At 39.2% G+C, this 22895-nt stretch overlaps 1 protein-coding gene across 1 annotated transcript in view; it reads right to left on the minus strand.

Annotated features, from left to right (window-relative positions):
• Positions 1 to 22895, minus strand: part of cfap20dc (CFAP20 domain containing) — a 400449-nt gene that overhangs the window by 229645 nt on the left and 147909 nt on the right. Inside the window, exons 6-7 of the mRNA XM_060835856.1 lie at positions 21853 to 22009; positions 21343 to 21507 (exon numbers count right to left, since the gene is read on the minus strand). Of these exons, the coding sequence (XP_060691839.1) occupies positions 21343 to 21507; positions 21853 to 22009 (322 nt within the window). The remainder of the gene's footprint in view (positions 1 to 21342; positions 21508 to 21852; positions 22010 to 22895) is intronic.

The raw sequence follows: 22895 nt of genomic DNA on the forward strand, positions 1-22895 counted from the left end.
TAAAGTTTTATTTTTATTAACAAAATATATCAATAACATTTAATTATGGAATAACAAATGATTTTGAAATTTGATTAAATAATCAGCAGGAAACGAATAAAATAGATAAGGATGCAGGAAAGAAAAGAAAAGATTGAAGTGTGCATTAAAGATTAAATGAGGAAAAATAAAGGATCAAGAGGTCTTCTCAAAATGAGAAGACTGCCAAACAGAGAGGGAAGTGATTTGTATTATTTACACATTATTCCACCAAGTATGCTGAAAGCTCAATGTGAATATCAAAACTGACAGCAATTGTCTCAGAAACAAAATTCCATAATCAGCACAAAGAAAATTGTTAACAAACCTCAGACGTCTCAGATATGCCACTCACGTCAATATTTGGGACGTCTCATGCCTTCATTATTCAGTGTAATTAAGTATGAGCCAGATCATTACTGATATGAATCTATAAAACTCACATTATTTTTTTTGTATGGAATGCAGAGCTTTCTAAGTGAAATGAAGCAAACGACTGGGAATATTCTAGCTGAGGAAAGTTCAATCAATGGAAAATTGGCAGAAATTAATTATAGGAGAAAGTGAGGACTGTAGATGCTGGAAATCAGAGCTGAAGAAGGGCTCATGCCCGAAACGTTGATTCTCCTCCTCCTTGGATGCTGCCTGACCTGCTGCGCTTTTCCAGAAATTAATTATACACTAACTTTGTCAGGAAAAAGAAATAGCAAAATTTCACTGTTACATAAAAATTCACAGAAACTTTCAAACAAATTCATTTTGTCCTCATAGCCAGAAAGATAACAGCGATAACAGATAAACAGTATTTCTATCTGTAACATGGTAATGAATATCAGAAAATTTATTGGAATGCAGGGCACAGGAGTTTCTTTTTCCCCTACTGATCACCATGCAGCTGTAATTCTTCAAAATGTGATCCCTCCTCCTCCAGGTAAACATAAACATTGTTAGGAGGAATGCTCTGTCATTCTACTCCCACTACTTTATGTTTTTGCAGCTACTGAAGGAACAATTAAATATCCCATATAAATCAGGTTTTAATAAACAATGAAATTTTGTAATGCCAACTCCAAGCTCAAAGTCTCCTTCTCAACTGTTGGATATTTCTGCTAATGAATGTCCAATTTCCCGGAGAAATAACCAATAAGTCTTTCTACCTTCTCATCACCTTCCTGTAAGAGCACAGCACCAACACCCACATCGATTGCAACCCTGAATGCCTTTGTGTAATTAGGTGTAGCTAATACTGGGGAAGTGGTTAATACAGCTTTCAGGCTGTCAAATGTCCACTGAAACTTCTTGCCTTTTTTAGCAATTCAGTGAGGAGCCACACTGTTAAAATTTTGTATGAATTTCTGTTAAAGTCCACTCAATCCCAAGAATCATAGCACTACTCTTCGTACCAATGGTATGGGAAACTCTCCAGTTACATCTGTTTTTGCATTCCATGGGGCCATTTGTCCATGTCCAATAACTTGGTCCAGGAAGGTGACTTGGGTTTTGGCAAATACACTTTTAGCCAGGTTTATCACCAAGCCTGCCTCCCGAAGTTGATTGAACAATTCTGATAAATGTTGCAAATGTTCCTTCCATGTGTGACTAAAAAAGTACCAGGTCATCTATACATATGACGCAATTGGGTAATCCAGAAATGGCCTTGTTGGTTAGTCTCTGAAACGTGGCTGGCGCATTTTTCATATCAAACGGCATGACTTTAAACTTATAGAATCTATTTGACATTACAAAAGCCAAAATTGTCTTCACACTTTCGGACAAATGTACCTACCAATATCAGCTGAGCAAGTCCAATTTAGAAATAGAAGTTGCTTGTCTCACCTTTTCAACACTGTCTTCCAAACATGGTATCGGATATGTATGAGTCTTTGTAACAGCATAACTTTGAAATAGTCCACACATAACCACTGGAAACCAGCTGTTTTTTAGCATCATTACTACAGGTGAGCTCCAGTCCTTGTAACTCACTTCAATTGTCTTGGAGCATGCATTCAACCTCCTTTTGAACCTGTGCCAACTTTAAAGGGTATGCCTATGAAGATGTTGCTTAATTAGAACAGTATCTCCTATATCTACATCATGCATAATTAGGTTAGTACTTCCCAGCTTATTTCCATATATCTTCCCATGTGATAGCAATAACTCTTTCAAGTCATTTCAATTTTACTCTGGAAGGTAACTTAATAATTGATCGCAATTTTTGTCAACTTCCTCATTGTCCAATTTAATTTGAGAAATGTTCAATTCAGGATGCTCTGAACTTGGTTCTTTACTCTGTGTTGCAACCAAAAGCACAGTCTCCTTTTGCTTTCCTTTCCTATCACAATACCTTCTGAGCATATTCACATGACACATTACGTGAGATTTCTTTCTGTCTGGAGTCCTAATCAAATAATTCACCTCACTTAATCTCCTTTCGACTGGAAAAGGCCCATTAAGCCTTGCTTTTATCACTGGAAGTAACACTAATACTTTATCCTCAAAAGCAATATTGCAAGTTTTTGATTTCTTATCTGCTTCTCATTTCATTGTATACTGTGATACTTTTAAATGCTGTCTAGCCAACTCCCCCCTTCTGGTTAACGTTCCCTAAAATTTGACACATTGTCCAAATATATGGTCTCTGAATTCTGACTTACCAATTTCTCCTTACTCAAATGTAAGACCATAATACTATAGGAAATAGGAGTGGAAATAAGGCTATTCAGCCCATCGAGTCCACTCCACCATTCAATCATGGTTGATGGGCATTTCAACTCCACTTACCCGCATTCTCACTGTATCCCTTAATTCCTTGCGAAATTAAGAATTTATCAATCTCTGCCTTGAAGACATTTAATGTCCCAGCTTCCACTGCACTCCGTGGCAGTGAATTCCACAGGCCTACCACTCTCTGACTGAAGAGCTGTATCCTAATTTCTGTTCTAAATTGACCCCCTCTAATTCTAAGGCTGTGCCCACGAGTCCTAGTATCCCTGCCTGATAAAAACAATTTCCCAGCATCCACCCTTTCTAAGCCATACATTTTATTGTGAGTTTCTATTAGATCTCCCATCAACCTTCTGAACTCGAATGAATACAACCCCAAGATCCTCAGCTGTTCATCGTATGTTAGGCCTACCATTCCAGGGATCATCCGTGTGAATCTCCGCTGGACATGTTCTAGTGCCAGTATGTCCTTCCTGAGGTGTGAGGCCCAAAGCTAGACACAGTATTCTAAATAAGGCCTAACCAGAGCTTTATAAAGTCTCAGTAGCACCTCACTGCTTTTACATTCCAATCCTCTTAAAATAAATGACAACATTACATTTGCTTTCTTAGCCACGGATTCAACCTGCAAGTCAACCTTTAGAGAATTTTGCACTAGCAGTCCCAGATCCCTTTGTACTTTGGCTTTATGAATTTTCTCACCATTTATAAAAGAGCCCATGCCTGTGTTCTTTTTTCCAAAGTGCAAGACCTCACATTTGCTCACATTGAATTTCATCACGCATTTCTTAGACCAGTCTCCTAAACTGTCTAAATCCTTCTGTAGCCTCCCCACCTCCTCAGAACTACCTGTCTGTGCACCTAACTTCATATCATTGTCAAACTTCATCAGAATGCCCCCAATCTCTTCATCTGCAGCCCCAATACGGAACTCTGTGGGACACCACTTGTCACCAGCTGCCATTCCGAAAAGTAACCTTTTATCCCAACTCTCTGCCTTCTGTCAGACAGCCAATCCTCAATCCATGCCAGTAGCTCACCTCGAACATTATGGGCCCTCACCTTACTTAGCAGCCTCCCGTGAGGCACCTTATCAAAGGCCTTTTGGGTGGATAACACTGGGTTTCCCTGATCTAACCTACTTGTTACCTCTTCAAAGAATTCTAACTGGTTTGTCAGTCATAATCTCTCTTTACTAAATCCACGTTGACTTGTTCTAATTCGACCCTGCACTTCCAAGAATTTAGAAGTCTCATCTTTAACGATAGATTCTAGAATCTTACCTACAACCGAGGTTAGGTTAATCGGCCTATAATTTTCCATCTTTTGTCTTGATCCTTTGTTGGACAAGGGAGTTACAACTGCGATTTTCCAATCATCTGGGACTTTCCCTGACAATAGTGAGTTTTGAAAGATTACAACCAACGCCTCTGGTTTTTCTTCAGCCACCTCCCTCAAAACTCTGGTATGTAGCCCATTCGGGCCAGAGATTTATTAATTTTTATACCTTTTAGTTTATCAAGTACTTTCTCCTTTGTAATGGCCACCAAAATTCAACTCTGCTCCTTGACTCTCCTTAATTGTTGGGATATTACTCAAGTCTTTCACTGTGAAGGCTGACACAAAGTATTTATTAAGTTTTTCAGCTATTTCCTGATCTCCCATCATTTGTATTCCTGCATCAATTTGGAGCAGTCCAATCTCTACTTTTGCCTTTTGTTTGTTCTTATGTATTGAAAGAAACTTTTACTAACATTTCTAATATTACTGGCTAGCTTATCTTCATATTTGATCATTTCCTTCCTTATTTCTCTCTTTGTTATCCTCTGTTTTTGTAGTCTTCCCAATTTTCTGATTTCCCAGTGCTCTTGGCCACTTTATAGGCTCTCTCTTTTTCTGTGATACATTTCCTGAGTTCCTTCGTCAGCCATGGTTGTCTAATTCTCCCCCTCCCAATCCCCCACTCCCCCAATATAGTAGTCCTCTCAGATCATACCCAAAAGCTAATTCAAATAGACTGAATTTGGTTGATTCATTGGGTGCATCTCTGATGGCAAAAAGTACAAACGGAATTCCTTTATCCCAATCATCTGGATAGTCTTGACCATCAGCCCTCAACATGGTCTTTAAAGTCTGATGCCACCTTTCTAATGCTCCCTGCGATACTGGATGGTATGCAGTAGATTTGAATTGTTTTATTCCTAAACTGTTCATAACTTCTTTGAATAATTTTGAGGTGAAGTTTGACCCTTGATCTGATTGTATCTCTGTGGATATCTAGTGAAAACAATTTGAGAAACTCCTCTACAATCCCTTTAGCGGTGATATTGCATAATGGAATGGCCTCTGGAAATTTAGTGGACACACATCCATTATTGTTAACAAACACTGATTCCAACTTTTTGTTTTAGGTTGGGGTCCTATGCGATCAATTAAGACTCTTGTAAAAGGTTCCTCAAATGCAGGACTAGGGTATTAAGGGACTGGTTTTATTATTGCCTGTGGTTTTCCAATTACCTGACATGTATAACATATCTGGCAAAATTCAACTACATCCTTATGCAGTCCAGGCCAAAAAAAGTTTTTGCATTTTAGTTTGAGTTTTTCTCACCCCTAAATGACCTTCTACTTGTAGATCATACACCATCCACAACACCTCCTCTCCATAACCCATTGGTAATACAACTCGATGAATTTCTGTCCATTTCTCATCTGCCTGAATATGTGATGGTCTCCATTTTCTCATTAACACATAACCTTAAGATAGTGATATATAGGGATACACCTAGATTCAACATCAATGTATGCTTTTTGATACAATTGGTTCAGTGTTTCATCTTTCTGCTGTAATTCAGTTAATTTCTCTGAACTAAAGATGTCTGCTTTGTCATCTGTTTGCTCCTGTTTTGTGTCAATCATTCAACCAATCATTCTCTGCTAATTCTACTTCAACTTCCTTATCTGTATTATTTGATCTCCCCTGTTTCAACTAGTGACTTTGTGACCTCATTACCACACAGTCCGGAAAAATCCCAGGATTTATGTCATGCAATAGTTCAGTTGCCTGAGTTTCTTCTGACTTTCCAACCACAGTAGGCAGCACTCCTACCTGTGAACAATGTATACCTTGAGCAAGGACAAATTATATTCCTGGAACTGAGAGTTTGTCCAGTACTCCTATCATGACTTCTCCACCCTTCACTGAACAGTCTAACTTCACTCTACATAATTGAGTACTTCTTGTCTGTGAATTCCTGTTACTAACACTTTTTCTGGCAATAGCCCTTTAGAGGTACACTTCTCCTAATCTTTCAGCATCAAAAATTGAGAGGATCCTGAATCTCTTAATATTGTAACCTCTTGACCTGCTGCTCCTGGCCTTTGTGAGTAAACTTTACCTTCACAGGTATATGGTTTAAGAAGATCTGGCACCTCCTCCATAACCAACTTCCGATCAGATTTTATATTCTGGTGCAGCTTTCTAGCTTCCACTGTGCTTTCCATTCCCATTTCAACAAAATTCACCATTTTATCCAGTTTTCCTACATCTGGTTTCCCACTGTTTTTCCTAACCCACCAACATTGTGATTTCATGTGGCCTACTGTATTACAGTGAAAACACTGGAGCTTTTTAACTTCTCTTTTCCCTTCAAGGGTTTCCTTTTTAACCCTGTGGTAAGTTATTCTTATGATCTTCACTGTGATCTAACTTTCCCTTTCCATGTGAGGATTTCTCTTTTCCCCAATTTCTATCCCTCACGGATTGAAATTGATGTTGGAAGCCAAACTTTGATTTATCATCAGTCACACCAGCTGCTAACCTTGCCGTTTTAACTCTCTGCTCTTCCACATGAGTTCTCACTACCTCAGGAAGCGAATGTTTGAACTCCTCCAAAATTACCATCTAAGACCGTCATAATGTTTGCTCTATTTTTAATGCCCTTATCCACCTATCAAATTTACTTTGTTTGATCCTTTTAAACTCAATGTAGGTTTGATCAGGGTCCCTCCTTAGATTCCTAAAGCGCTGACTGTAGGCTTCTGGCACAAGCTTGTATGCACTTCAGATGGCTTTCTTCAGTTCCTCATATTCCCCAGATACCTCCTCTAACAGTGATGCAAATACCTCACTAGCTCTACCAACAAGTTTTGTTCTGATCAATAAAACTCACATGGTCTCTGGCCATTTCATTTGTTTAGCCACCTTCTCAAATGTGATGAAAAAGGCTTCTATTCCTTCTCATCCAACGTATACAATGTGTGAATATTATTAAACTACTTCTCACCAGGCCTTTGGCTTTCATGGGTTTGTTCATCCTCACTAAGCTCCTTCATCTCCGTCCTTTTCAGCTGACTTTCCTGTCTAAATACCAATTTCTGAAGTTCAAACTCCATTTTTTCTTCCTTTCCTCTCTTTCCTTTTCTCCCCTTATTTTCCTTGTTGTTCTGCTAAAGCAATTTGTTCTTTTTGTCTTTCCTCGGTTTTTACTCGTAATTCAAACAGTTTCATTTCTTTTGTGTTTTGCTTCTCACTCAAGCTGCTTCATTTTCAATTAAATTTTAGCCAACTGTAAAGGTTCTGATGGTGTTTCCAGCAAAGTTAAATACTGAGCTATTGCTGTAATTATCTCCCTTTCCTAATGGAAGGAAGCAGCTCCACAACCAGATTGTTTCCTAAATCCAGCAGCTTGGTCTTATCCACCTTTTATAAAACCCCCAAAGTCACTTCTTCCACCTCCGGAAAACTCTTAGTGACTGAAAGAGTCATTGCTACCTCAAGCACTGTTCAAATCAACCGAAATCAACACCCACACTAGCTCCAACCATTGGCTGACTTTAAGCCCAGCAACCTTCGTCCAAAAATGGAACTATAGAACAAACCCTGGACAAGCCCCCAGTCTGTTATGGACCAGGCCAGAACCCCTCAAAACTTTTCATGAAGGTAGCCCAGACTCTAACTTTTCTTGTTGTTCTGAGCAGGTGTGGTATGATACAACTGGTCAAAACCCATTGGTTTCAAACAAAATAGAATTTATTTACAGAGTACTGAATGCAACACAAACAAAAGAGAACAGAATACAGAATAACGTAACTTATTAAAAACCCAACAGATTATCCCAACTTCATGACGCCGTTCCAAATTCCTGCAATAATCCCCATAAACACCCCTTGGCAAAAAAGCAAAAATCAAACACTGGGTCTTACAGGAGATATGTCAGAGAGGGAGATGTCAGAGAGACTCAGCATGGAACATCTTCTTTCATGGAGCTGTTTCTTTGACTAGCTGCCTCAAATTACTGACCAGCAGCTCTGAACAGCCAGATTGCTAAAAACCGAACCAAACCAGACCAGAGGAAAGCTGAGCTGGGAGAACTGGCCACTCCCCTTTCAGTGAACAAGTGTTATTATTAAAAACTTGAAAGTCTTTTGCTTGAGGCAGTATCTGTTAGCTATAATCAAATTGGTGCTAAAACCCATCCAAATCAGACACCCCAGAACCTCTACTTTTACAACCACTCTGATAAAAACAAAGACAACAGAACCTTGCTAAAGGAGCATCATCATCACATTATCTAAACAAAATTAATTTAATAAAAATGTGTAAAAGTATAAACAATACTCCCATTACCTGTCTCCAAAACACACATACTAACATATACACTTCAGGAAAATAGGAAAAAGACAGATTGCTCTGCTGAAATTTACTTCCTGAACAAATACACAGTTTGGCCAATGTGGATATCCTTGAGAGCAAAAGGATAATGTGGGATGTTTCATTCACTGGTACTCTAATATCCTGGCACTTGTCAAGTTACCAATCAAGCACATTTGTCTCTGAAGTCTATAGATAGACTTAACCTAGGATGCAATGTGGAGATGGTCTTCCAATCACTCTTTTAAAAGAACAAATAGGTTTCACTCTGCACTGATAATAAGAGGTTTTCCTTTCAGAAATGGGAGAGATTAGCAGGGCAGCTTGTTCATAGCAAGTGTTGTTCCAAACTCAGCTTGTTCTTAGCAGGTTTGTATAAATTCAACTGTTTCTCAGCAGGCACCCTGTCCAATCAGCTAGTTAAAAATGCACAACCTCTTCAAGCAGGTCACTGTTCAAAACAGCCCCAGCAAGAGATATCATAAAGTAAGCAGTTATCACCAGCTATATGAATTGTAGGAAGCTTTGTTTAAAGAAAATCTGATGTTCACAGTGAACTTCCGATGACCTCTTTTAAAGAAACTACTTCAGATATGTCTATAAAACTTGAAACACATTTACATCAAATTTATAATAAATTTATTTACAATAAATTCACAATCTTTCAAAACGTAATTAATTTCTCCATGTAATACAGGCAGTTCTGGGATAATGTGCATTTCGACAGGACGATTTAGTTATAACATCACTGACGAATTAGGGAATGTATTTTTAAGAATGCTTACCTCCATTGGCAATAGCACGGTTCCAGCAGGGATCAGTTTGCGTGCTTCATTCTGTGCATGCACTGATGTCCATGCTAAAACCTTAGCCCCATTCTATGCATGTGCTGGTGCTTATGTCATTCTGCATATGTGCTGGTGACCACACCGTCAGTGCTAGTCTTCATGCCATTCTGAGCATGTACCAATGTCAGCTGCTAATGGAGCAGCTTTCTGTGACAGGTACTGTACAGAGAGCAGCTTTCTTACGTTTTTAAATGTACTGCATTAAATTTCTTTTGTTCCATTAATAAATATGACTTCAACCGTCATTCAGGCTGTAATATACTTTGCATTAGACTTTTGGGTGGTTTTTGAGTAATTTTGAGTGATTTTTTTGCTGGTCTGCCCCAACCCCATTTTTCCCATAGGCTTTGTTATTTTTATTAAATGATTTTCTATTAAACAAGATTTTGCTGGAACACAACTATGGCATTATAGAAGAATTACCTGTATTCAGTATAAATTTTCTTTGGTAGGGATTGGAACTAGGTGGACCTGTTAACTACGAGGTTCTTGATTGGCTCAGGTTAATAACCCCAATCAGGAAAGTCTTTGCTGACAAAATATAACCAGGAGGCAAAAGGGAGGACTACAGATGCTGGAAATCAGAGTCTAGATTAGAGTGGTGCAGAAAAGCACAGCAGGTCAGGCAGCATATGAGGAGCAGATAATCGATGTTTCAGGCAAAAGACCTTCATCAGGAATGTGAGGTGAGAATCTCTTCAGTTAAGAACTGACTCCAAGCTGCCTGGCCACAACCAGTGTACTGTGCACCAGTAAAGAAAGAGTGACGTGATGACAGAACACTGTCTTCTGTGCAGTTATTTCATGGTGATGAGAGAAAACAGGGCATGCCTGAAGAACATTCACTGGCAACGGTCATCTTAGAGTTATTGTTAAGGATTTACCACATCATGCCTCTATTTGGGAAGCTTGACTCATTTGATACTGCTGTCGAAGACTGGGCCCAGTACACTATATCAAAAGAATGCAATATCTTTTCCCATCAAATTACACTGGGGCAGATGAAAAGCAATGAGTAATCCTTCTGACTCCATGTAGACCTGCAGTATTTTCAGTTATGAGGTCTTAACTGTCTTTAACAAGATTTGCTCAGGATTCCAACCTTTACGCTTGTGCAAGACCTCAGCCAGACTGAGAACATACACTGGGGAAATGTTGCAAATTAACAGTATGACTTCGGTTCTGCTCTCTTATGAGAAGCAGTTTGTACAATTACCACTGATGATAATAAAAGGCTATTGGGGCGAAATTGGTTGAGAAAGATTCAACTTGATTGGCTCGACATTTTTCGATTGGAAAATGGCTGCCTCAGTGAAGTCCTAGGGTAATACCCAGGAGTTTTTCAAGAAGGGTTTGGGACTACCAAAGGGGCCAAAGCCATTTTACGAGTTGACCAAAATGTAATCCTGAGATTTTGCAAGGTCCGCCCGGTGCCATTTGCCTTGCGGGCAAAAACAGAGGCGGAAATCAGGAGGCTGAAGAGTGAATAAATCATCAAAGCAGTGCAGTTTGCAAAATGGACAACACTGGTCGTACTTATTGTGAAACCTGATGGCTTAGTTGGCCTTTGTGTGGACTTTAAGCAAAGTCCACTTCTTGTAGGTGGATAAATACCCGATCCCTCGCATAGAGAACTTGTATGCAAAGTTGGCAGTAGGGAGGGCTATCCTTTATGAAGCTGGACATGAGCTACACCTATCTTTGCAATTGCAACTGGATGGGGAGTCCCAGAAGTATGCTACCATTAATATCCATAAAGATTTATATCAACGTACAAGACAGCCATTTGGGATTTCATCAGCACGCACCCTTTCCAGCGGACCATGGAGATCATTTTACAAGGCCAATAAAGAGCACGTGGAGAACTTGAGCAAGTGATTAAACATTTCTCCCAGGTAGGTGTACACCTTAGAAGGGAAAAATGTATATTCCAGGCACCCCAAGTGACCTATCTGGGTGACAGTGTCGAACAAACTGGTTTAGGAAGAAAACGTGAGGGTGATCAAAGGAGCTGCGGTTCCCGCATCTGTACTGGAGCTTAGGTCTTTCCTTAGGTTAGTGAATTATTATGGAAAATTCATTCATAACCCAGCATCCATCACTGGCAACCTGACACCTGCTTTTGAAAAAAGGTCTGCCTTGGAAATGATCATGTAGCCAAGAAGCAGCTTTTAGGGAAGTGAAAAAGCAGCTATCGATTAATCTTGGCCACTACGGTTGAAGTAAGAGGTAATGCTGACATGTGATGCCTCCCCGTGTGGTATTGGGGTGGTTTTGGCTCACAGGTTGCCCAATGGAGAATAGCTCATTCTTCCCAAACTTTGGCTGATATGCCCAGATAGAGAAGGAAGTTTTGGCAGTCATCTTTGTTGTGCAGAAGTTCCACCAGCGCCTTTACAGATGAGAATTTATCATAGTAACAGATCACAAACTCCTGCTTGGACTACTGAAGGAAGACAAAGCAGTGCCTTACATAGCTCCAGGTAAAATTTAATGTTGGGCCTTATTGTCAGAGCATACAAGTTAGAAAACTGTCCAGAAAGCCAAGTGGCTAATGCGGATGCCATGAGCTGCTCCCACTAGCAGATCCTCCACCAGTGGTACCTTCCCTGGAAGAGTCTGTTTTGATTTTGAATTTTCTGGACACCCTTCCAGTCATTGTTGATGATATTCGACTATGGACACAAAAATATCCTGCCCTAGCAAAACTGAAACAGCTGGTGGTAATGGGGGGGAGCAGAAAGGCCATAGTAACCTGGATTGAAACCTTTTTGGACCCTGCGAGACTAGATCACTATAGAGGATGGCATATTACTTTGGGGAGCAAGGGCAATTATGCCAAGTAAAGGTTGCCTCCTGATACTTGTTGAGCTCCACCAGGATCATCTAGGACTTTCCAAGGTGAGGATGCTAGCAAGAAGCTATGTCTGGCAGCCAGGGTTGGATACTAACATAACTGCATTAGTGAGGCAATGCCCAGAATGCCAATAAGGACAGAAATTACCACCCTCACATTAGCTCCCTCACATTTGTGGGAATGGCTGGGTAAACCCTTGGTTCCATTTCATGTTGACTAGGCCAGTCCTTTCATGGACTCAATACTCCTGGTCATTGAGGATGCCCATTCAGAGTGGTTGGACATGCATAAAGTTTGATCAGCAAACTCAGGGATGACGATTGAGAAGCTGCAAGTATCTTTCATGATACACAGATTCAGGGAAGTATTGATCGTGGACAATTGGATGTCATTTACTAGCAGGAAATTCGAATATTTCCTAAAGTCCAATAGCATTCAGCACACAAGGACAGCTCCATGTTATTTGTCATCAAACTGTCCAAATGTTGAAGACAAGCTTAAAAAAGCAGCTCACAGCTTCAATTGAGACCAAACTGTCCCAGTTCTTCTTCGACTATAGGACCTCGGAAGCAACAACAGGCATAGCTCCAGTGGAATTGCTGATGGGGAGAAGACTCTGCACCATGTTAAACCTGACATTTCCACACCTTGGTGGGGGGGTGAGGGTGAAATGGCAGCAGGAACGCCAGTGCTGGCCACCTGTGTCTGAGTCCAAGTCAGTGTAGTTATTTCACTTTGTAACAACATGATAGTCAAAATTGGGGTGGGCGAGGGAGGTGGGTGTTGTGTGAAAATTCCCAGGCCTCAACACCCACACTTGGGTTATATTTCTCTTGGTTATTGAATAATGAACAGTAAGATTAACACTTTTTAAAGTATCTTTTCCTTTTACAGGTGGCAGTTAGTGGTCTTCCTTGAGGTTGGTATCCTTAACTCATTTTGCTTTCTAGCCCTCAGAAACAAATCAGATTGTTCCTGAGTGATGCAGCAGGAATTTACAACATAGACAGTTCCCATCCCAAATCACCATCATCACTTGCTCCAAATCCCAAACTCACCTAAAGGCATTCACCTTGTAGAAGGTGAGAAAAGGTTTCATCTTCACATGGTATGAGAAGTTCCACTTGAATGTATGTGATACTTTCTAGTATCTGGCTACAGTATATTAAAAGAATTAATGAGGAGTTTTATTGCAGAATCATCGATGCCATTAAGTTCTTGATAAGAAATTTCTGTGATAACTTTTCTTATTATATACTCCAGCTTGAAGTTACACATCTATGAATGTGAATGTGAATCTAAGAATATCTGTTACTCAATGATAATTAATAGAAAAAGAGATCAGAACAGCAATTATAGCCAAATTCTGGAAAATAAGGAGACCATTCTGCAACCATAAAATGTTATTTAGTATTTAATTATTGCTGGTAAAGAGTGAAAGACTGCTGAAAATAAATTGCACAACAATTTGGTAAGTAAACCTATCTGAAGTGCAACACCAATAGCACATGCAGTGGTCAGGGCAAACATAATCTGTTAGGCAAAAGTGAGGACTGCAGATGCTGGAAACCAGAGTTTAGATCAGAGTGGTGCTGGAAATGCACAGCAAGTCAGGCAGCATCCGAGCAGGAAAATCGATGTTTCGGGCAAAAGCCCTTCATTAGGAATAGAGGCAGGAAGCTTCCAGAGTGGAGAGATAAATTTGGGGGGTGGGGGGTGCTGGGGAAAAGGTAGCAAAGAGTACAATAGGTGAATGGGGGTGGGGATGGAGGTGATAAGTCAGTCAGTACATGGTTGAAAAGCTTCAGAGCAGAAGCTTTGGGTTGCAGTGAGAGAGTCACTGGGATTCTTGTGAAGAGAGGAGGAGAACTTCTTCAAGGTAGGCATCCTTGCAAGAGGATTCGCAGTAAGGGTAAAACAAACAAGGCAAAAATGAGGACTGCAGATGTTGGAAACCAGAGTTTAGATCAGAGTGGTGCTGGAAAAGCACAGCAGGTCTGGCATCATCCGAGGAATAGGCAAATCGACGTGTCGGGCAAAAGCCCTTCAAGAATAAAATATCATTTTATTGAAAAAAGGCAATTACAAATTCAACAGCACGCCTGAAACTGAAATGTTATCCTTTGTTTATCTGAACGAAAAATAGACATCACAAGAAAAAAATGCTATTATGCCGCCAATAACATTACTGGTCAGATTAGAGCAAAAGACGTCTTGCACAATATCTTATCAAATTCAGCAACTATCAAGATCATCAAAGTTATCTTAGCTGTTGTGCACCTAGTGGAGCATATCCCAACTTATAAATTGTAACCAATAAGTATTCTTCTTGGGTCAGGCACCTTTGAAGCCTCCAAAAATCAATTACTTCACAGAGATACCATCAGATATGAACAATACATCAGACCAGAGAACAAACAGAAACACTTGACCCTAAACACATTGAATACACTGAATCAAAAGACTGTTTGAGGCAAGAGTATAGGGGGAATTTTCCCAACTTTGTGTAGTGTGAGCAATGCTAAGAAATTTGGGAAAATATGGTGAGCATGAAAAAATCCAATTTACGACACTGAGAATAAAGGAGTTGTACTTTCTCTTTAAGATTTAAAAAGCTAGATAAGATTCTTATCAGTGAGTGGTTACGAGCTGTTTTCCAGGCACTTCCATCTCTTAATTAGTTCATCAGGCGTCCCATGCACTGAGGGTTCTTGTGATCAAGTAGTGAAATCCCTACCACTGAACTAGTGAACCCGGGTTCAAGAACCACCTAATCAAAAAGTAATAATAACATCTGTGAACAAGGTGATCAAAAATGATCTACTCCCATGTACTGTTAAGTAACTACAAGGCACTAATTTTTGACTTAAAAGACAGGTGGCTGCCAAGCAGGTGCAGTTTGTTTTTGCTTCTCCAGGTGGCGTGTTCACCATTCACCAACATTGCATGACATGCTTCATAGCTGTGACCACCTCCATCTCCTGCCTGCGGAAGTTGCCATCAGTAACACACTAAGCCTCACTATATTCTCACAGAAGATCTCAGACTAAAGCGGGACACACTTCAGCAATTCACTACTGCACTTTGGAGTTCATAGAGACCTTATATTGTAATGGTCTTGCCAAATCACTTTGCGCACAGGGACACATTGGTCTGAAAAGGTTGTATCTCAGTGCTGTTAGGGTTGCTTTCCTGTCTCTTGGGTGAGAAGGGAGAAGATGCAAGGAGGCAATAGTCCTACAGCAGTCGTAATATCCCAGTGTTGTTTCATATAATGGATTCTCCTGCATACATAAGCATAAGGTGTAATTAGTCAGAGGTCAATGTAAAGGCAAACATGGCCCTCCTCGGGGAAACTTCCATTCCATAGTTTATCATATCCTATGCTAACTCCTCAGGTGCATTCTTCCTAGTCTCTGAATGATGTGAGAATGGATGTGAAAGTTGGGAAAATAGGATAAGGTGGATGGCAATACAATTCTCTCTGTTGAGAAAGAAAAGTCCCTTTCTCCAAACAATGTTGAACAGTGAGAAACGACCTCACTGGTGAGCAGGATGAGGTCTATTTGTATCTATTTGCATGGATTAAAATCTCATTGTCACCAATCTCACCTCAATTCCTATTCTCCCCTGTGCTGGATAGAAACTAGATGATTACATTTCAAAGAAATATCATAATAAAATAGAAGATTTTAACTATCCAATATTAACTGAGAAGGTTTTAGTGTGTGAGGTAGGCAGTAGCTAGTAAATAGAAAGCTTAATGAGGGAGGGAGAAGTTCTGGACCTAATGCTGTATTTAAAAATGAGCTTGAGTAGGTGGAACATATCAGTAGGAGAATGTTTTGGAAGAAAAGTAATATTAACTCAGTTAGATTGAAGACTGTTATGGAAAAGGAAAAAGATGGACCTGGAATAAAATTTCTAAATTGCAGAAAAGTTAAATTTACAGGATATGATTTGGCCAGGCGATCTGGGAGCAGCTAACTTGCAAATAAAACTATGTCAAAGCAATGGGAGGCATTCAAGGAGGATATAGTAAAAGTACTGGATAAATATATACCCACAAAGAAAAAGGGTGGGATCAAGGTTAAAAAATTAATGGCAGAGAACCTAGAGGAATATCGGAAGTGCAGATGAGAACTTAAAAAAGAAATTAGGAAAACAACGAGATTACATCAGAAAGCATTGATGGTTAGAATATAGGAAAACTCAAAGACATCTTTTACATATAGAAAAAGCAAAAGGCTAACGAGGGAAAGAGTAAATCCCATTCAGGACCATAGAGATAATCTGTGTGTGGATCCAGCAGATGTGAGTACAGACTTCAATGAGTACTGTGTATTGATCATTACAAGAGCGGCAAAAGTATAGAAATCATGATAAAATATTATAAGAAACTGACAGAGAGGTAGTAGAGTTACAGAAGATTTAGTAGCCTTACAAGTGGATAATTCTGCAGGCCCAGGTGAGGTGTATTATAGGCTGTTGAGGGAGGCGTGGCAAGAGATACCAGAACCCTGGTGGTAATTTTTAAATTCTCCAAGGCCACTGATGAGATGCAAGCGGTCTGAAGGACTGCTAACATTGACCCATTACTCAAAAATGGAGGAGAGGCAATACCGCAAAATTACAGGCTACTCATCCTAATCTCTGTGGCGTGAAAGTTATTAGAACTAACTCTGAGGGACAGAATATATCTGCACTTGGAAAGACATGGATTAGTAAGGGATAGTCAGCGTGGATTTAAGGGAAGGTAATTTTTATCAAATTTGACCAAATATTTTAAGGAGGTAACCTGGAGTGTTGATGAACATAATACACCTGATATGGTCTATATGAACTTTAGCAAGGCTTTTAATTAGGTCCCTCATGGCAAACTGGTCAAGAAAGTAAAAGCCCATGGACCAAAGTGAAGTAGTACATAGGATCCAAAACTGGCTGAGAATCAGGAAGCAGAGAGTTCCAGTCACTGGACATTTGTTTTCAGTGGGGTTCCACAGGGCTTAGTGTTAAGGCCCTTGTTTTTTGTCATGTACATTAATGATTTGGACTTAAATATAGGGAATATGATCAGAAGTTTGCAAATTACATGGATGTTGACAGCGCAATAAATAGTTAGGAGGATTGTTGTAAATGGCAATAGATATCAACAGACTCCTCAGGTGAGCTAAGCAGGGACAAATGAAGTCCAACGGAAAAGTGTGAGGTGATGCACTTGAAGGCTAACAAGGCAAAAGGGTTACACTACGAATGGTAAGACTCTATAGAGTACTGAAAACCATAGAGTACAGGGACCTTGAAGTGTATAACCACAGATCCCTCAAGGTAGCAGAGAAGGCAGATCAGATGGTTAAGAACGCATAAAGGTACTTGCCTTTATTATCTGAGGGCCATTGAATACAAGAACAAGGAGGTTATATTGGAAGTGTATAAAATGCTGGTTAGGCTATAGTTGGAGTACTGCATGCAGTTCTTCAGAAGAGGGCGCACAGGAGATTTCCCAGGATGCTGCTTGAGCTAAAGGGAATGAGCCATGAGGGATGTTTGAATAGACTGGGTTGTTTTTGTTGAAGACGTGAAGACAGAGAGGAAATCTGCGAGAGATGTATAAGATAACAAAAGGCGCAGATAGTTCAGGGATCAATATCCGGGGCACAGATGTAAGGGAAGTGGTAGAAGGCTAATAGGAGAATTGAGAAATATTTTCACATAGAAGGTGGTTACAGTCTGGTACTCACTCCCTGATAGGGTGGTTGAGTCAGAAACTCTCGTAACATTTAACCAGCATTTAAACATTCACTTGCGTTGCCATAGCCTCCAGGGTGATGGAGCAAGAGTTGGAAAATGGGATTAGTGTAGTCAAATCTCTGTTAACCGGTGCAGACATAATGAGCCAAATGGCCTTCTTCTGCCCTGTAAATGAACCACAATCCAAAAGGCTGCCATTCGGCAGTGTGTCTGCACCAACTTTTCAAATGAGCATCATTACCTAGTGCCTTTTACCCACAGCCTTGTACATTATTTCCATCAAAATGATCATGCAATACCCTCTTGAATGCCTCAACTTTATCTGCCTGCACCTCACTTTCAGGCAATGCGTTCCATATCCTAAACTACTTGCTGTGTGAAAACATTTTTTTTTTCTTTTTTGGTATTTGCTTGTTTTGGAAACAACTTTAATTCTGTGCTTTCTGGGTCATGATCTTTTTATGAACAGGAGCAGATCTCTCCATTCTATTCTTTTCGGTTCCCTCATGATTTTGAAAATCTCTACCAGATCTCTTCTTAGTCTTCTTTTCTCCAAGGAGAACAGTCCCAATTTCTTCAATCTATTGTCATGACTCAAATTACTCAACCCTGTAACCATTCTTGTAATCCACTTCTGCACTCTCTTCAATGAACTCACATCCTTCCTACAATAAGGCACCCAAACTGTTTCACAATACTCCAAGTAGATCAAACAAGTATCTGATATGCAAGTTCAATATCACCTCCTTGCTCTTGCTCTTGCATAAAGCAAAGGACACTGTATAGTTATTAACCACTTCCTCCTTTAAAGATGACATTCAAAGATGTCTGCACACGGAGGTGCCCCTGCTCCTTGCAACCCTTATTTTATATATAAGTAAATACACACTGGAAATGAAAATAGCTGTGATCACACCCTGAGTTGTCAGAGGAATTGTTTTTTCTCATATTTCTACTTTGTTTCAAGGACCTCATGCATGACAAAGATGATGGAGTTATAGAGGGAGGACTACCCCCAATAACTGTGACTGATGTTAAGCAAACCTTCCTGACAGAGGCACAGTGTAGATACAAGGCAACCAACATTTCAATCAGGACCATGGCAGAACAGCCAGTTGATTTGCTGAAGGTGAGACTCCACTGCTTGGATCAGTCTGGGAAGTCTTGCAATATACTCCCTCCAGATACGGATGTGAGTGTGCTGAGATCTGCACAACTGGAGCAGGCAATGAGCAGATGTGTTGGAGGCTAAGGAGCTGGGAAACTGGGATCAGTTTTCTGAGGAGGAAGACAAGGACACTGAGCAGGAGGAACATCACCTTCTGTGTGATTGAGTGCTGCAACATCAAGTACAAGCCAGACAGGCCTTAATTGACATCCAGACATCAGCTGGGTGCATAGTTACTCATTGTTTGTCGTTAAAAATCACACAACTACCTGTTGGACTATAACCTGATGTTGTGTGATTTTTAACTTTGTCCACCCCAGTCCAACACCAGCATCTCCAAATCATTGTTTGTAAATTTGTTGCTGCTCAGAAATCAAGCGGTTCCTTTTGTTCCCAGAGGAAAATTAACTTTCTGTTTGTGTGTTTACTGCCAGCTTTGTTGTTGCTGAATAAAAGTGAATGTTTTCAACCATTTGTGATTGTTCCACATTGAACAATGAGAAGATGTTAAGCAACATTGGGCATTGAGGAAAAAAGTAGCATTCTTGACAACAGAATTCTAGGCTCAGCTGCATTGCTTATTTATTAAATATACATCTGTATTTACAATGAAGTATCAATCATACCATCGATATGTCCTGACAGCCAAGTGTTTTTGGTTCCCTTCCCACTAAACACACAGTAAAAATAGCTCCTAGCTGGTAGTATTTGACCAGATATATAGCTGGCATTTAAAGATGGCACCTGTGACAGGGATCCTAAAATGTCCCAGTGGTTGTGACTACTTTCACCTATGGTATGAGGAAAGATACATATGGTGCATAGCTATTGAGATGAGTTTTGGAAACTCTTGCTAGAGTTCTTGTAGAGAAAGCTAATATGAAAGTCTCCAAAATTGTCACTTAGCCAACTTCTGGTAAAAATCAGCCCCTCCCTCATTTCTGTTTGGTATTCTGTATTTTTTTCAATTAAATACTTTATATGTATAATTGTATATTGATATATATAAATGTATAACAAAAACCTCATAATTGAGAAGCTATCTGGCTCCAATGTTATTGTTGGTGCTATTGTCACTGTTACAGTTATACAAAGAAAATACAAAAGAAAAAAGAAGATACTAAGCTTGGAAACAACAGAAACCTCCAGCAGCTATGGCACAAACTCAAAGAAACAAGCTGAAATAGAAGATCCTCTCAGAATGCAGATGAGGTTGAGGAGAGCCAGAATGTACCAACTTCACTGTCATATTTACACATGACCAAAGCTTAATGTGGGCATGGACTGAGGATGCTCTGGAACACCACAATTAACTGTGTCATGTGCTGTAGCAGGACTTATACTCTGAAGGAATGAGTGGCTGTCCCATTCCAGTGACTATCAAGGTTAACAGTAGTGTTTAACTTGTATGAAAATGGCACATTCCAAGCATTCACTATGGTTCCATGTGGAATATCCCAATCATCAACCCACACATTTGAGCCAGAAAAAGGAATTTGTATATCCATTGCAGCTTTTTATGTAAGGAAAAGGAATCATGCCACATTTCCACAAGAATGTTCTGACAACACAGAGTCTATGTGCCTCAACCGAGAACTAAAATTGACAATCAACTGTTCTTGATACATTTCCATGTCAAGGATGGCCCAACAAATGAGTACCTCATGCTATATAAATTGGTGTTCCTTTTAGGAAGTCTGTTTCTTGAACCCTAGCTCTGGTGAATGTAACATTGAAAGCTTGAAATTCTTGTCATCTAACAGAAAGCTCTGATGGAAAGTCAAAGAGCTGAAAATTAACTGTTTCTTTCTCCATAGTGCTACCAAACGTACTGATACCTTGCAGCATGCTTGTTTTTAATTTCACATTTCAACATTGATACAATTTTACATTTGTATTGGTGGAATCAAATGCATATTTCTTTATAACAATGGCATTCCAATCAAAAAAACATAATGAGCAATCAATTTTTATTTTAGTATTTCCAGTATAAGATTAAATCTCTTCTTCATATTGTTTTGACAAATATTGCATGACCAGAACAATTGAAACACTGATAGAAAGCAGCACATCAGTTTTTCAACTTTACAAATAATCTTACAGAAAGCTGTTTTTACAAAATGCCTGCCATATTTTCTCAATACTAGATAAGTAGAAAATAATGACAAGGTATCAGTTCAAATATCTTGTCAATAAACAATATTTGTTAGCATTTATTGTATTAGATAAACTGTTTTACTTCAATTCAGCTGAAGTATGAAGGAAAAGGAACAGCAAAACTCCAAGATTAAGTTTAATTTAAGAGTAAATCTTGTAACTATACCCAAATCTGTTGAAGTGGAGGGTTGGTTTCCAAGCCTTAATTCTCCCTGTTTCAGTTTTACCATATTCAGGAGTTGTGTAACTTGGTCTACATCAATGCCTAGCTGACAGCACTTTGGAATTACATCGGTGGGTCCATCAGTCAAACACTGTAAAGAATATACATCTAGGGAAGAAAAATAAATCCTTTAGTTACATGACAAAAGTATTGCAAATATCATAATTTGTTGAAATGTAATTAATATATTGCTATAAGCAAAAGTTGAAATGAACTGCAATATATACTAACTCTAGAGGGCATACAAATTTGGCATAATAGTTCAATGTACAGTTAGGAGCACTTGGTTCTTTAAATTTTATTACAAATGCGACACTTGTAAAATTTAGAAAGACATAACAGGCATTTTTATGATTTATTTCAATATTGTAATGTCCTTTTAGTGTGAATTATGGAATACTTTTAAATACAATCACAACTTAATATTATATTGATCCATTTCCACCTACATACCATTCTTGAAAGTAGTATCCAGTGGCTGCAGTTTCATAGTAAATATTTTCCTTAATTTACAGTTGGCTGAGACAACAATCCTGTCTAAGGACTGGAAACCTGCTCCTTTAAATGCAGCATTGGCAAATGACACCATATCAATACAAACATTGCTCCACTATAAGGAAAACAAATCTGAATTAACTTTTCTTGCATATCTTGACCAATGATTCAGTCATAGAATTGCTGGTTGGGTAACAGAATATTGGTGGCATTATAAAGCAGAATACTGGAACTTTTAAGATGCTATGCCAGAATGTAGTGAGTTACAGCTTCTCCACCACAATTCTCTGAATGGTTAGTAGTCTTTTTCAACCTTATTGCTGTAGAAATCAACTGAGTCATTAAGAAGCAGCTAGTTTCAAATTGGTATTGACAAGGCCTCAAAATAGTCCTTAGTTTTGTAAATGTATAGTAGCCAAGGTTTGAAAGTGAATATATGTCATATTAATATAAATAAACTATTACTTATAACATCATTCTACTTATCAACGTAACAAATGTACAAAATGCAACTGGAAATGATTTTTATTTTGTAATTGGTGTATTTTTTTCAATGTAAATACTTTATATTTATATATATATATATATATTTCATACAATGTACACATACAATCAAATGACTATAAAAATAATGAAGAAATTTCCTTTGAGGAAACACTTTGAACTCATTGGGGAAATAATAACATCTTTTGCAAGCTGTTCCTTATCAGAAATCATATGACATAGAGTCATTGAGGTGTACAGCACAGAAACAGAACCTCCCATTCAACGCATCTGTGTTGATCAGATATCCTAAACCGATCTAGTCCCATTTGCCAGCATTTGGCCCATATCCCTCTAAATCATTCTTATTCATGTACCCATTCAGATGCCTTTTAAATGTTGTAATTCCACCCACCTCCTCTGGCAGCTTGTTCCACACATGTGAAAAAGTTGCACCTCAGCTCCCTTTGAATTCTTTCCCCTCTCACATTAAACCTATGCCCGCTGGTTTTGGAAAG

Source organism: Hemiscyllium ocellatum, chromosome 14 (genome assembly GCF_020745735.1).
Source record: "Hemiscyllium ocellatum isolate sHemOce1 chromosome 14, sHemOce1.pat.X.cur, whole genome shotgun sequence".
Lineage (NCBI taxonomy): Eukaryota > Metazoa > Chordata > Chondrichthyes > Orectolobiformes > Hemiscylliidae > Hemiscyllium > Hemiscyllium ocellatum.